Source organism: Agelaius tricolor, unplaced genomic scaffold (genome assembly GCF_023055355.1).
Source record: "Agelaius tricolor isolate 1412-34295 unplaced genomic scaffold, bAgeTri1.0.p SCAF_22, whole genome shotgun sequence".
In the NCBI taxonomy this organism is placed as follows: domain Eukaryota; kingdom Metazoa; phylum Chordata; class Aves; order Passeriformes; family Icteridae; genus Agelaius; species Agelaius tricolor.
Genome location: NW_027269282.1, coordinates 4,706,842 through 4,723,157, shown reverse-complemented (window position 1 = coordinate 4,723,157; position 16,316 = coordinate 4,706,842). Strand labels below are relative to the sequence as shown.

Below are 16,316 nucleotides of genomic sequence, written 5' to 3'. Positions count from 1 at the left end.
TACCTACTGATCCTTTAAGAAAACAAGCCTTTGCCCCCTTCCTGCAACAGAATACCCGATGCTTTCATTCCACATTTCTTCTAAATAGGCAAGAGGCATTTGTAAAACGGGCTAGGCTTGAGCTGTCAGAACAGGACAGATATTAAACGTTTCTAAAGCCCAAAGGGAGACGTTTTCTGGTTTCCCCCTCTGTGTCAAGTGACAGCTCCACTGTGATGGGTCATTAGCGTGACAAAGGGAAAGCAGCTGGACATAGAGAGGGGCAAAGGCTAACAGAGCGATTACATCCTTAAATCAACTATAAAATGTTACAAAGGATGAAGAGGAGGAAAAAAGGGAGGAGTATATTCAGGGGAATAAAGTCAGTTTGATTAAGTGTCTAGCTACAAATCATATGAAATGAATTCATTTAAATAAAAGAAAAAGCAAGATAACTTACACTTCTGAGAAAGCAGATTCTATTTGAAGAAGCATTTCAAAGTGATTGACATTCTTATTTCATGCAAATAACCCATTTTCCCCTCCTAAATAAATTTCTACAGTCTCTATGAATTAAAAAAGTATCACTGAAGATCTAGTTTCTCACATTTTGATAGCCACCAGAAAGGATCAGAACTGGTTACTGAGATTTTTCCCATCTCCATTTTACCTTCCTCCAAATGAGATCAGGAAGATTTTAGCACCACATCAATAGCAGTAGCTCAGCAGGTCACACACAACTCTTACTGTTAGGTGCACACAGCTCTGAAAGCACAAGTAGTGAATTAAGAGGAAAACTAAAGGAACATATTTTCCAGCCTTCCCATTGATGGGAACAGTATATTAAATTTCCAATAAAAAGCAACATCCAGGCAACTGAGTTTTACTAAAGAGGACTCCATTGTCATGTGTTGTATTCCAAAACTTCATTTAGTATATTTCTTCTTATAAATTGTGCATTATTGAAGTTTTCGCTAAAGTTGGCATCACTGCTGTTATGTCTCTCTCCACTAAAATCTGCATTTCTGGGCAACTAAGAATTGATTGATAACTGATAATAAAAGTCAGATTACTTGGAAATTTTTGCATGCAACACATTCCTTCTAAATTCTTTTGTTCTGACTCCTTTCTGCTTTAGTGTGCACTCTCTTCAGTCTTTTTATTTTGCCTTTCTGCCAGTAAGCTGTTGGGTTTTAAATCAGAGATTAAAGAAAAAAAAATCAACCAAACAGAACAAACCTAAGTCCCAAACTCCACACTTTCAATCATTTTTGTTTAAAAGAGAGAACCCCCATATGATTAAGTAATCTTAAACCTTTGGGTCACAGCTAATATAAAGGAGGGGTCATTGTTTTCCAACAAAAAAAAAGAAATTAAAAGAAATAAATAAAAAAGAAATTTTAATTACATGACTTGAAGATAATTATAATTCACTGATGCTGATTTTGGAAAACAACTAAACTTAAAAGTGAAGCACCCTCTGTTTGTACCTGTCCCTGCCCCCTCCATTCACACACACACATTTGGTACACACATTTGGCATTTTAAGTCCTGATTCTAATCTCAGGTGAGGTGTAAGAAGAGTCTCAATTATGACTCAATAAGCCAGACAATTCCAGAAAAACTGCATTTTCCCCCACTGCCCGTTTCATAATATACAGAGACAATAAATGGCAAACCCAAGGAGGAGCTTAACAATGTGGGTTTGCTTCCCACATTCCCTGGCCAGTCCCACACCATGCTGCTTTTACAGCTCCTGTTCTTGTTTTGGTAAAGCTGCTCAGCTAAGACAACTACAGCCCCCATCTGTTTTGTTTTCATCTCCAGTCAGGGCTGTTAGATTTGTTTCAACACAAACTCCGTGAGTTTTCAGAGCCCTATCAGGTAGAGAAGAAACTGAGATTTTGGAGATGTACTTTAAAAGGCAAATAAGTATGGAAAGCCTGTATCAGTAACAGTAAGAAGAGAAACAGTAAAACCAGTGTTTCTCCTTGTTAAGTATCAGTTGGCCTTTGCCATATATGCCAAACTATTTGCCATGACTAATGTATATAATGGGAGTACATTTCATATTTTATCTCTCCTGGGAGACTTTGAGTCAGGGAGGGGAAAAAAAAAAAAGAAAGGAAAAGGAAAAAGAAAATCCCACACTATACAAAACAAACATACAATGATGCAAATAAAACCCCCACATGTTTAACATAGTGGGCTAGAGTTAAGAAAAAGATAAACTGGAGATAATTTTTCTCAACAAGTTTTCTCCTTGCTGCTATAGGGAAATAAAGGACTCAAAGCACTCAGCACCAGCCTGCTTCCTCCTCTCTGCCCCCAGAACTGGCACAAACTGATGACAACTTGGGCGCAGATGTTGGAAATTCCATCTTCCTTCCAGAGGAGCTCAAAATCTCCAGAGCACAACCCCTCAGGAAAAAAAAAAATATTAATTTTGCCTTTCCCCCCATTGTTTTAAGGTGACTTTTATTCAATTTGTAAACCAAACATATATTCCTATATCAACACAGGGAGTTAAAAACTGCTCTATTTCCACCGGACAGATATGACCCATGACAAATCATTAAAACCAAAAGCATACAAAGAGTTGGATTTCAATACAATGAGGTCTCCTATAATCATAGAGTTTACTCGTGACAAATGTTTTCAGCAAAACTCTCATAGAAAGCACTCTTCATGCAACATCTCTATAGTTAACCCACAGTCACCACTCAGTCCTTTCTCTCAGTTATTTCCAGCTAGCTGCTCTGTCAGACTGCAATAAATCACACACCTGGAATTATTAATAGGAGTCTGCACTCTCTCATGCTGCTTAGTCACTCCAGCCAATCTAACAGCAGGTACTAAAATTTGTCACACACTGACCTGTCATCTAAAACTTACATTTTGCAGTGCAACTGCAAATTATAAACAAAACTTTCAAACCATGTAAGTTTTCTCATAAGAGCAGACTTACCGGGAGAGAGGGGAAAAAGCCCCAAGACAACAAACAGTTCCAAACACACATTGGTCTTTGCAGAGATATCCAACACGTGTTTCACTTGTTGGCACTACAGACCCTACCCTGCATTTCCACTCCTTCCACACAACAGCAGCAGAAACCAGTTATGAACACTGGCCAACACCATTACAACGTTCTTCTTCTCAGTCTTCTGCTTTATCTCATACAGAAGGGTATGTTTTTATAAGTCATCCTCTGAAGCACGTAAATTCAGGTTTCCTTTTCCCAGCAATTTCTTATTCTCAGCTCTACAGCTTGAGGGCTTTGACTGCAATAAGGCTTTTAGTTTTGGAAAAGAAGAAGTATTTTCCCATCAAACATCACAACAACATGCATAGATAAAATGCTTTAACTCTGTAAATCTTATCATTGGACCTTTACTATCAACGCAACTGACGTAGTCACTTGGGGAAAAAGTACAACATGTAGAGAGCATATTTCAATTTATATTTTATTGTAGTTGGATACTACCAGCAGGGAATTTCAAACTAGAGGTTCAGTAATACTTTTATATTAAAATTACATTATAAATTTTAAAGCAGAGGGGCATTTAAAGAATACAGTGCATGCTACCTGTGTTGCATGAGTTCAGCCAGTGTAGCTGCTAAGACATTTCAGATCTCCAGTTTCACTAAATTTTAATCCTTGTTCAAAGCTCAGCACTCACAATGAATCTTTATCAGCTGCCCATGTAGGAAGTAATTTTTTAAAGTTACGTTGCTCTTCACCTAACATCTGTAAACGTTCCTAACAAAACTGAAAGGCAAGAAAGAAGGAATCCAGAGAGCTTTTAAAGTTTAAATGGGATAATGAAAAATGCGTATTTTATATATTATAATGAAAGACTTCAAACAGGGAGGTGTTTTCTTAAACACCACAGAATATTCTGATCTACTTGGCTCTGAATTAGCATTCTGCAACTGCACATTTGTTTACTGCAGCTCGGAAAGCAAAAAAATAGCAATTGTTGAAAAAAGTCAAGAAAAACAAAATGCTCAGAAAACAAGATCAGTGTTTTCTTTCCTGTAATGAAACCATTACTTAATTTTGTAGAAGAATCACTGCTTTCATTCCATTGTATTTTACCAGTCATAATACCTGTTCTAGCGTATCAGAAATAAACTTGGAAGAGCAATTCTGGATATTCCCTAACATCTCCCTTTCAATTATTCACTGTATATTCAGTTTAGATTATAAAATACCAAGTTATTATCATAAAAACAAAGTACAATTTGCCTGCATTTCCAATTCAGTGCATTTATTAATCAGGTAAACAGGCACACACCAAATTACGCCACACGTTACAAAACTGTAAGATCGAGTTGCAGGACCTTAGATGGAGATGTTCAGTGTTTGCCACCCTATGTCACATTAACATGACAAAGAACACTCAGAATATGGCATCTCTCTCAAATCTTTCCATTAAAGGTAGGGTCAAAAGGAAAGCATTTCAAGTTTACCTACCTATAATCTGCTAGGAAGTATGACTAGCAAGAATGTGATGCCCTCATACATAACACACACCACATGAGAAATAAAACTGTGAAGCATTCTCCACAGATCTACCTATTTGACTTGCAATATGCAGCCACATAGTCTTGGTAATTGTGAGAAAATGAGAGTCAACTTTAGAGACTGTAGTTTAAAATTTAAGACTGATTTTGAGTAAGTGCAGATTACTCTGTGGTTGCACAATAATTCACATGTCTCACAGCAAGAGCCCAGTGGACTTAGGAAGAGACAATTAGTATTTCTATTTCAGTGCAAATCTCCAAATCTGTATTTCCAATCAGAAATAAAAATGTAGGTAACAAGAACCTTGAATGTTTTCACAATTAAGCTACAAACCATAATTTAAAAACAAACAGACTAAAAGAAAATAAAGCATCAAATTTATGGACCACATTCTGCAGAAAGTTTGAAAGTCCAGTTGTTTACATAATTATAAAAGCTGATGTGATTCCCAACTCAAAATAACGTTCATACGTTAAATTTGCGGTAACATCAACACATTGCACTTCTGTATTTGTGTACGTGTATTTTGCAAATGTGAGAGAATTGAAAGCATTTCCTCCGTTAATTACATTGTTGGGTTTTGTTAAGAAGGTGATAATGGAGATGCCTAAGCCAGCGCCTTTGCTGAAGGAGTTGCTGCAGGAAAGCGGCTCAAGCCCGGCGTCAAGGCCGTGGCAGCTCCTCAGTGCTTTGTCATACTCGCGCTTTGCTTGAGGGCCGCACACGGGCTCAGTCCACTTGGCGGTCTGGGACATGATATCGAAAGCGGTTCTCAACCTTCAACACTGCGCAGCACCCAGTGTCCGGCTCGTCAACTCAAATCTTTAAGTAATAGAAGGCAGTTCTAATAGCTCCATAGCCGGCTATTTGTTAGCAGATTAAAAGCCTTACCTCCTCTAATACGTTATAACTTCCCAAAAAATCAGATACAGTGCACTTAACCACCTTGAATCAGCACAGATCATCAGCTTAGGCCTTACTCATGCTTCACCTATTAGCTACAGAGCATTCTCATTTAGCCAGATAAGTATCACTGGCACCACTGCATCTGCGTAGCAGAAGTGCTTTCTTCCCTCTTTCTGGGTGGAAAACAAAACAGCAAAAAACACTCGCATCACTGCACTCATTAATAAGACTTCCAAACCCGCACAGGTTACTTTTCCCGTGACAGTTTTGCAGAGAGATGCGATCGCTTTCTGGCACCCCAGGCCTGCCGGGGGGACGGCAGCAGCGGAACGGCGGCCGGGCAGGCGGCACACACCGCCGCGGGGCAAGCGACGGAAACTTCCCCGGCCCAGCTCCCGGGCACGGAAGACGCGGTACCGGGGCGAACCCTCGGCAAACCGACACGAGCAGCTTTTCAGGCAGAAAACTTCTGAGGGCAGCGAGGCCACTGCCGGTCTTTAGGGGAGTCCGTGCCCCTAACAGCGGGGACGGGCCCGCCGCCACACGCAGGGCGAAGCGAGGCTCAGCCCCGCGGGGCACCGCTCGGCCACGGCCAGGGCCGGTGCCGGGCCGACCCTCCGCCCGCCCGGCTGTCAGTCTGGCCGCGGGGGGAGGGAAGGGGGGCACCGCCACCGGGGAGGGAGAACGACCCGCGCCTGCCCGCCCGCCCTCCCGGCGCGGCGGAACGCGGGGCGGCTCTTACTTGTGGAGGAGCTGGGGCAGGCTGGGCGGCGGCGGCGGCATCCCTCGGCTGGGGGCCCCGCTGCGGGCATCGCTCTCCGGCGGGTCAGCGCCGCGGGGAGCCGGGGCCTGGCTCATGGCAGCGGCGGGGACCATACGGGGCGGCCCCTGCGGCGGGAGGCGCGGGTGGCCGCGCAGCCCTCGGCCGCGGCGGCGGGAGGGAGGGTGGCAGAGAGAAGGGAGGGAGGGGGCAGAGGACCGGCCCTGGAGGCAACCGCGCTCCCCCCGCGCCCCCCCGCCGGGCTGGCGACGGCGGGACAGGCAACCCCCTGCGACTGAGCCCGCCCTGCCGGAGGGCTGTGGTCACCGGCGGGGGCGGCCGGTGCTGCGCGGAGCCCCAGAGGCGCTGGCGGGGCCGGAGGGAGGGGCGGGCGGAGCCCCCGGCCCGGCCCCACCTGGGCGCCGGGCCCGTTCCCTCCCTCCTCCGCCCGCACCTGCCCGACGGGAGGGATCCACGCCCCGCGGCGGCCCGGCGGCTCTGCCCTGTGTCCCAGCCGGGACAGGTTCGCTCGGGCGCACCTGTTCGGGGCAGGGTGGCTCGGGCGCACCTGGCCCTGCCCGGGATGGTCCCGGGGGTCGCGCTTGGTAAAGGACAGGCTGTACAGTAAAGAGTGAGCAGTACCAGCCCCTTCACACTCCGGCAACAATTTACAATCATCAAACGCCAAGGACAAGGGGAAGAGCGTGTGTACTGTTCTAATTTCTCGTTGGTAGCACCTCTCAAGAAATGTAATCAGTCGTTTTTCAGATATAGGCTCTGTCGGCTGATATAAAATGGGAGAGTCAATTAATAAACCTTCTCGAGTAGCAAGTAATCTCTGCAGCAGACCCTTCTCTCCGTCTGGGCCCAACCACGATGGGTTTTTAATAAAGGACGTCGATTGCGGGCTCTCTGCTTCCAAACACATACCTTAGTGTGATCAAGACCTACTCAGGAAGGCTTTACCTGCTGCTGTAATAAGACAGGACTAAGGAGTGGAATTGCTGCCTGACAATACAATGTGACAAAAAAAGTTTTACCTGTGCACGTTTTGGGAGGGAATTTCAGGTGACTGATGGAGCAGAAATTGCACTCTTGCATTAAACAAGTAACACTGAGAATGTTTCTTCCAGCTCATGCTCCCTTTATAAAGTCCTGTTTATTAGAGAGGGACAAGTCAAAGACCATTTCAGTACTTGCTCCTGCACTACCTCTGCTAGCCACACACCCTCCCCCCAGCACGCACACACACATACCCCGAGGAAAGCAGAAACATCCTGGCTTCTTTGAAAAATTAATCCTAATTCAGGAAGACAAATTTTGAAGGGGTCAGGTTCCCCTCCCCTGCACCTGGCACAGTCATTTACAAATATGTAGCCTTCTAAATGGGAACTAAATGCCACCTCCAGTGACTGGAAAATTTTAAGTTAGTTGCATTAATCACGTACTTTACACTTTGCAGATGGAGAGCACCAACCAGGTGCAGGGCGGTGGAGAATTGGGCCAGATTTCAGTTGCACAGTTACTTAATGGTAATGTAACACCAAATGCACCTTCTAAAAATGAATAGCCATCAGTATTTGTTTAGACACATTGACTTACACTATATTCTGAGAAATACAAAAAATGGAGCTTCACATCCTTTCCCACAAGGAAAAAAATTTGCAAATTATGTGTTTTCTGGTTCAGTGAGGGCCAAGGGGTGGTCAGCACTGTGTAGTTACAAGATGCCTGATCTTCCAACAAAGGAAAGGTAAGGTCTCACAGACAGGTGAGGCAACTCATGGGAAAAAATGTTTAACATGTGGGACCATCTCTGCCCAAGGTTTAAAGCAAATCCAGGTGTCCACTGATCATCCACAGAAAAGTGGCTTTGTGTGAATTTCCTGAGCAGCAGTGAAAGCCCTTGAGACCAAGCAACAGCCAACTGCTGCCTGTAATTATTTGAGGAAGTGAAAGATGGTGACTCATGGCTCAGAGGGCAACAGGAGCACAGCTATGACACTAATGCACGGCCCTGGATTAGGAGGTGGATAGTCACAAGAACGTGTTACTTCGCACAGACATATTACATCACTTGTAATAATGGATCAAGTGTGTTTTACTAGGCACTACTATTTCTGCACTTAATACATCCACTGTACAACTCAGCATTCAGTCTCAGCATGGGATCCTAAAACTCTGCAAAGATTTTCTCCATTTATTTTAACAGTTCTCATCCTTATGTCTGCTTCTTGTCAAGGTTTTTAGGTTTTGTTTTTGGTTGTTGGTTTTGGGGTTTTTGGGGTTTGGTTTTTTTTTTTTTGTTTTCTTTCTCTTTTTCTCTCATATCCCAGTGTTTGGCTTGGCATGATCTGGTGTGACAAAAGCACTGACCCCTCACCACCAGCTGGTCCCTGCCTTACCCTAATGCAGTAGTAAGGCTCACTGAGGTCGTCCTACAGGGAAATAAGTGGGTGGGTGTGAGCAGGCACAGGCTGACCAATGTTCATGGACTCTCTTATTCAAGAAATCAGTATAAGGAGTTTTCTGGCCAAACCTTACAGTATTTCTGGAGCACTGCCATAAGAGAGAAACAACAGTGGCTGGTCCAAAAACCACACTTTTAGGGTCTGGGTTTGGCAGTAGAACTGAACAAGTGCTAACAGCTATGCAAGTTCCTGTTCTCCTAATATGGAACATAGTTATGCACATGGAGAAATCAGAACTGTAGGTTTTTTTCCACTTGGCTAGAGACGTATTCTGTGTTTGTGTAACTGTCAGCTAATAGAGATTTTGTTAAAAATATTGGCAAAACACTGACTTTCCCATTGCTGACTTCGTATGTATTAAATATCTATGATTTTAGATTAAAACTGCTGATTTTTTTTTAAGTATCTGTGCCAGCATATTAATGAGAGCTCATGCAAAAAACACTCCTGGCTAATAATTTCAGCTGAGATTAATATGTTTACTGCATCTCCCAATACAATTATACAATCCCCACCTCTTACAATGCCTTTTTGGAGTTTCCAATAGTAGCAGTATGCATGCTAAAACTGAAATCCTGATCTAACTGCTGTTCTAACTTGCATGAGGATAAATCAGATGCAGCTCTCTGGTGTAAATGAACTCACACCCAGAATATTCCATTTTTAGGAGCAGATCAAGAAGGCACAGGCAGAACCTGGAGAAAAAGAAAGGGATCATAAAGTAGGACAGTGATGGAGCTAGGCACACACAGATACAGCGTCTCTAAATAGTTCAGCATCAAACAACAAAAACAGCAATGATTTCATTGCTTTAAGAGCTTATTTAACTGTAGAGTTACACAGTAGCAAGGAAACACATCTAAGAATAAAAGATGTCAATCTGCCTATTAGTCTGACTAAGGCCTTTCATTGGTTGATGCCTAAATCTGTTATTCTGTGACCTGAAATTTAATCCTTGGAGAATTAATTGCCTTAATTTTAATCTTCTGAAAATTAATATATAATCAACTCTTCATTATCAGGGAAAAGAAGCAATTGGAAAAAAAAAAAAAGATGGAAGATGGAAAACCTAGATAACGTGAGTACCTCAGGGCCAGGGCTGGCCCAGCTGTGCATGTTGTGCCCTGGTGTAAATGTCCTGCTCACTTAAGCTGCAATGAGCAGTAGCAGTTTAGGTACCACTGCATGTCTAACATGGTTTATTCCCAAAGTGGTTAAGGGACCCACACTCAATGGAGAATAAACTCTGGTTTTTTACTGTTACTACTGTACACAGGTACTTCAATTCGTATTTATAAAGTGTGATCTAGATAGTGTTGTGACGGTTCTGCAGCAGCAATAGTCATTAAAATACAAACATGATTTCATGTGGAATGAGATGTCGTCTCTGAAATAGGACTGAAGTAACATAAGTATCCAGTTGCAGGAATAAAAGACTTCATCTAGGAAGAATGGCAACATCGTACTCCTTAACAGACTGGTAGAGAGAGTAGAAAAGCACTCTCTTATTCAACTTCCAAAAGTAATGAAGTAAAATTCAGGTTAAAAAAATGAAAAACACTTCAGTCCAGTCAGTTTAGGGCTATCAATGTATCAGGTTTTCCTAGGTTATTCTGAACTCTGTTTCTGGAGCTAGCTGTACCTGTTTTCTTATTCTCTCTGATCATTGTTTGGATAGAGAAGCTGAAGACTGAAGCAGAAATTTCCAGTGCCTGGGTATGTGAAATTCACCTTCTGGGTAAGTCTCTATTTACTTCTATCAACTTCTCCTGAAAAATATTTCAGTCAGCACCACTTTTGACTTTTTTTTTTTCAGTTATTTTCTTTTCACTGGATGTGAATGGCAACAGGTGGCCACAACTGGTAGGTTCTTTTGCAGTTACTCTGTCTTTGCATTTTCCTGCACCTGTGTGGGCTCTACTGCTCATGACTGCATGTCATTGAAATGGTGGTATTCAGAAACCAGGCTACATTTATAAAGGACCTGGTAAAATTTAGCTCAAGCCTGCAAGTTTCTTTATAAGAAACAAACAAAATTTTCTTTCAAAATTTTTGAAAGCAGAAAGTTTCCTATTAGTTTGAAAGAAAAATACAGGGGAGATATAGTCCTTTAGAATTAGGTGTTTATAGAGCAGATGTTTTTGTAGGAGAACAGAATTACCTGAAGAATATGATTAAGCACATTAGGTTAGGAGCAAAATAATCAACCCATGAGTAACCAGAAAATGAAACTTATGAATGATTCACCAAGAGATACAGCCTGGTTCCAGACTTCTGAAAGGTGAAAAACAAAACTCAGGAGCTGGACTGACTGCTGCAGTGTGCAGATCATGTGCTTTCAAGAGTCAAGGAGATCAAGATGCTAAAGGATAATCTTTGGAGATAAGCTATCAGACACTCAATCATGGATAGCTGAGACTTCCAAATATGCTGGGACTGGGAAAGGCAAACATTGCAGAATTTTAAGCCTTATGCAGAACAATGCGGAATAAACAAATGATGTCTTTTTGCAGGTACTGTGAGAAGCTGTGTATTCCCTCAGCACCTTGAGCCAGGGACAATATAATCCTCAATTCACATATTATAAATTTAGAAAATATTGGAATGTGCAACTGATCATACCTAGGAGGTATACAGACTCTTTGATCCCAGAATACTGGCTTATGTCATTAATGGCTTGTGTCATGCTCTTTTCTAGCTGCAGAAATTGAAAATGTTTACCATTTTAACTATTTTAACTATTAGCCAACTGCTTATAGAACAGCAAAATGTAATTAAAGAAAACATAATGGCAACAGTAAAAAATGAATGTTATACTACTCTGAGAAAAAAAAAGGACTTTTAAAACAATCCTTGATGTTACTTTCATCTCTTCAGATAGCTGAAATATGCATGTTAATAACCTGACTTATCTTTCTGTGCCTTCACTATTGCATACTTCCATTAATGTCATGGTGTAACTGGTCTGCTTCCAGTCATCCTCACTTCTGATTCTCATCCTTCATGGCCCCATAAGCACAAGAGAATTAACAATAAAAGCTTATTTATTTGTTTACCCCATTCCTTTCTAATGTATGTGTGGGGAGTTCTTCCTCTCATTGCCAAAGTGATAGGTACTATCTATCACATTTTCACTATTAATAAAAATACCCATAATTAATATATTTAGTACAGATTTTACTTCAGTAATTTTTAATTTTAAAGATACTATATTAGAAGTAATATCCAGACCTTAAAAAGCTTAATTTGTCAAGCCTTTAAATACTAACTCCATGTATATGCAAGTTCTAAGGGTATATGCATAGCTGGAGGTAAAGTCTAAACTTAATGGTTTATTTACCCATGGTAAAACACTGATTTTTGCATAACTGCTGAGTATCATTTGATAATGATAAATACTACTGACACACAAAGACAAACTGAGTATAAATTAGATTACAAAGTAGGGTCTTTTAATATTTTATATGAAGACAAGTGATTTCTGGAAGTCTGCTTAAGTAGAACAGCACCAAGGACTGCACAATTTATGCCCCTACAAATGATGTTTGGTTATAGTGAGGATATGGTGGTCTGTTCTATGGCAAACAAATCCCTTCCTGGGCCCTCTCACTTGTGAGAGATGTTCTGCAGGACCGAGTTTTTGACCGACCACATGTGCGAGCCCCGCCTGCTGGCATGAGCTGCCGAGGTGCCCTGCCTCTGGGAGGCTGCGGAGCTCGGCAGAGCCAAGGCCAGAGCTGCAGTGCCTCCTGACGGAGCGAGGCAGGGCTCCTTCCCCCTTGTCCGCTGACAAATTGCACAGCTGTGGTGTTACATGTCAGCACTTGCAGTGCGGATCTCCGGAGACAAACCAGGAATGTTCTGCATGCCAGACAGTGGCGCTGAGCCATTACATTGAGACAACCTTCTTGAGGGAACCGTGGGCCCTGAGTGAACAAGAGTGGGGAATCCACTGACATTCTGACCTGCAGCCATGTAACCACAGGCAGTCCAGTGCAGCAGGGCCAGCTCTACAGTTGAAAGAAAAGAAGTCTTGCAAAAGTGTGCCAAATCCATGTAGCATTTGCTGCATAGATACTACAGTGATTTCAAACAACTCTCATGGCATTTAGATAAGGTAGGTGAGACTATGTGTCCCTGAAGTCTGAGATATGCTTTCATCAACATTCATGGTGAGCCCAAAGTTATTTGATGATGTTTATCATCATCTGGAATACTTCCAGTGGAAAACATGATCTTGCTGATCTGGAATCTAACTCAGCTCCTGCAATCTATATATTCAGGGTAAGAGTCAACAGAGAAATGCACATTGACATTTAATGCAAAGGACTCTGAAGTTACCTGAAATGATCTGCTCACCTGTTGAGGTCATCTTCTAAAATTAGCCTTTCAGTTTACAACCTACAGTTCTTTTTTTTTCACTGAACTACCACAGCTGCTAACCTTTCACATCCTCCTTCCCCTTAGAAAATCTACAAGGACTTTAAACGTAATTTCCCTATTTGGAAGATGAAGAATATATAATATATAGGATTGTAAAATAAATTTTGTAAATAATTATCATAGGGACTGAAAAATGAAACAGCAGTATTGAAAGAAAATTATGGAGGGATAAAACCCCAAAATGTTATTGTAACCATGGAGGAAAATACATAACTGTTATTGCTGTGATGTCAAATTAGTTTATTGAAATGTGCCATATAGGATAGGGAAATACTAAGAATAAAAAAAAAACGTTTTGACTTGAGCTCTGGAGGGCTTCTCCTTTGTTACTTCTCACTTTAGTAGTGAGTTTACCTCTTTCTTTATCAGCAACTTGTGAGGAAGGTCACAGAAAACAAACAGCAAAGATAAATATTGGGGTAAAAAGAAACATGAATTAAAGAGCAATAACTCATGCTCACAGGTGACACAGCAAAAGCTCCACCAACACAGAAAATAATCTTAAAAGAGAACTAGTAGCATACTGTAGATGAGGCTACAAGAAGATGAATGCATAGCTTCTTGGAAACCTTCACTCACAGCTGGTATGAGTAGTCTGCTGTCAAACTAGAAAGGCGTATAATTTGGAAATCTGGAAGGGTTAATTCCTTTTCCTATATTGTTATTCAACGGTCTGGGTAACGGAACAGATCACACGTCTGAAATGTGCATGTGGGGTAAAGTGCTACAGGCAAATTGGAGCACAGAAAGAGTCTTCAGAACAATTTGGAGAGATCAGAGAAACTGTGAAGAACACAGGATTCAGCTGAGGAAGGACAGGTGTTAAGTCCTGTACTTAGGAAAGGAAAATATTGTCTGGGAAAGTACAGGATGGGGAATGACTAGACAGAAAACAGTTGTTCTGAACAAGACTTGAGGGTATTACAGAGGATCACAGCTGAACATGAGTCAACAATATCATGCAAGGAAGGCATCCATCAACCTAAGCTATATAAATAGGAGTTTTGTCTGATGTAATTCACTTATTTTTCTTGGTGGTGATAGGGTCTCAGTAAGAACACTACATCCACTCTGGCAGTGGTAATTTCACTAGGAAATGGATTGAAAAATTCAGAAGAAAGGATAGGACTAACCAAAAGCCTACAAAAGATGAGTCACAAAAAAAATGATGATGGAAAAGGCATTGTTCAGTCTAGAAATGAAAAGACTGAAAGCAGAAAATAACATTTAAAGAGAATGGAATAAATTGGTTTTAATCCCCAGGGTGAAGAAGATAGAGGAAAGTGGGCTTGAATCACAGAACAAGAGGTTCAGATTAAATCTGCTAATTGCAAATAAGAGAATATCTCAAATTTTGAAACCTCACGTAGCAGCTTTAAAATAGATTGCACAAACCATCTGTCAGGAATGAGTCAAACACGATCCAACTTTGGGGCAAGAGGAAGGATTAGGTACACCTAGGTGTCCCATTATCCATGATTATTGAAGCAAGCAAACTCTGGAATGGCAATGAAAAATCCATTGGAAAGCAAGAAGTGCAAAAGTTAATATAACTTACGTAGTTTGCAGGTCCAGCAACTCTTCATAGTCCATACAGGTCCATGGTTTAGGTGGCTTGAAGATGGCCAACAATGTATATTAATAAAAGGCATGATCATGCATCTAAAGAAGGTCTTGAAAGTGATACAGTCAAAGTAGGGAAGGAGAAAAAGCTGTTTTCTTAGGGAGAGAGAGAGAAGCAGAGATCATACAAACATTTTGAAGGCTTGTATTTGTTCCTAGTGAAAGGGAGTTCATACGGGGTCTCTAAGGAATGAATGCATTACTCTCCCAGACACAGAAGCCATTGCAAACACAGGCCCTAAACAGAAAATAAGGTTTCACACATGGGATGACCCTTAAATTCAGCCCCATCCAGGAAATCCTGAACTAGAGCCTAAGGAAATCTTAGTTTAACTGATGCTTGTTTAAACCCAAGTTATTAAATATTTTGGCTAATAGGCAGTTCAAGTAAGAGTCTCGAAGAAGCCATGTCTCTACATACAAAATATAAAATAAATATGATCATATCAGGATAGTTTGCACTTAAAGAATCATGTCTGAAAAGTCAGATGCTTTAATCCACTCGTAAGCGCAGGCCCTTTTCCCTCCACTGTTAAAAAAAGATGTGTGATGAGACTGTGGCCAGCAATCCCAGGGTTAAAGATGTGGCATAAGCCCCACCCCATCAGTCACAGTCCACAAAGCTTTTACTTGGACTGCCCTTGGCTGTGATAGCACATCATTACTAATCTTCCAAACATTGCACACATATGATCTGGAATGCAAGGCCTACCATGCAGTCTGACCAAAGCAAAGCCATTTGATTACTTCATGCTCAGGATACAAGGAAAAACAAAAACAGCCTTCAGCCAGGAAAAGACTAAAGCATAAAGTCCACCTAAAATCACATGTGAAATTAATTATGCTTTCTGGAAATGCTCATTTCTGGAAATCTCACAGTGGTCTCCTTGACCCAAAGAACACATAATCCATCTTAGGCACTGAAAGCTCCCTTACCTTTCACAGTTCACAGAGAAATCTAGTAGGCTGTAGTTACAATATATTGATTATTCAATTTATTTTTTTCTTTAACAGGAGAAAAAGCTATAAAAAAGAAAAAGAAGCTTTTAAAATCATGTCTTTTCTCTTTCTTTTCTCCCCTTTCCACTTGTTTTTTCATAGATAACTTGACATGTCACACAGTCTTTTCCAGTAAGCTGATCAATTGCCAAAAAAAATGTAGCCTCAGGGAAACTTTATCAATCAGCTCATGCTGAACTCAGACCAGGAGAAAGGTAATACTCCTGAAAGAATTACATAATTTGTCTTGATTTTTCTCACAAGCACAGTTGTGTCCTTACCCTCTCAGTTTCAAGAGACACTAAAACTGTAAGCAGAGGCACAGACATTACAAGTGAGGTCACATGCTTGAAAGAAGCAAGAAAATTTCTCAAGACCCCATGATTAAAAAAAAAAAAAAGCCCATTGATAAGGACAGGCAGGAGGAAGGTAAGACAGAATCCAAAGGGAAAAATTAAACCTGAGTAGTTCCAGTTCAGTAAAACTCTAAGTCATTGAAAATAAATTCTTAGTAAAGAGAAATGTCAAGAAAGTTCAAATTCCTCTGCCTTTTCAGAGGATGAGGTTGAACTGCATGTTCCCATGTCTCCAAAGTTACCTTAATTTC

General features: G+C 41.4%; 1 protein-coding gene across 2 annotated transcripts in view; it reads right to left on the bottom strand.

The window, feature by feature from the left end:
• RBM20 (RNA binding motif protein 20) overlaps window positions 1-6,542 on the bottom strand; it is a 101,930-nt gene extending 95,388 nt beyond the window's left edge. For both annotated transcript variants that reach the window (XM_071446220.1, XM_071446221.1), the window contains exon 1: window positions 6,156-6,542. In XM_071446220.1, the coding sequence (XP_071302321.1) occupies window positions 6,156-6,289 (134 nt within the window). In that variant the 5' untranslated portion in view covers window positions 6,290-6,542. The remainder of the gene's footprint in view (window positions 1-6,155) is intronic.
• Window positions 6,543-16,316: the final 9,774 nt, after the last annotated feature.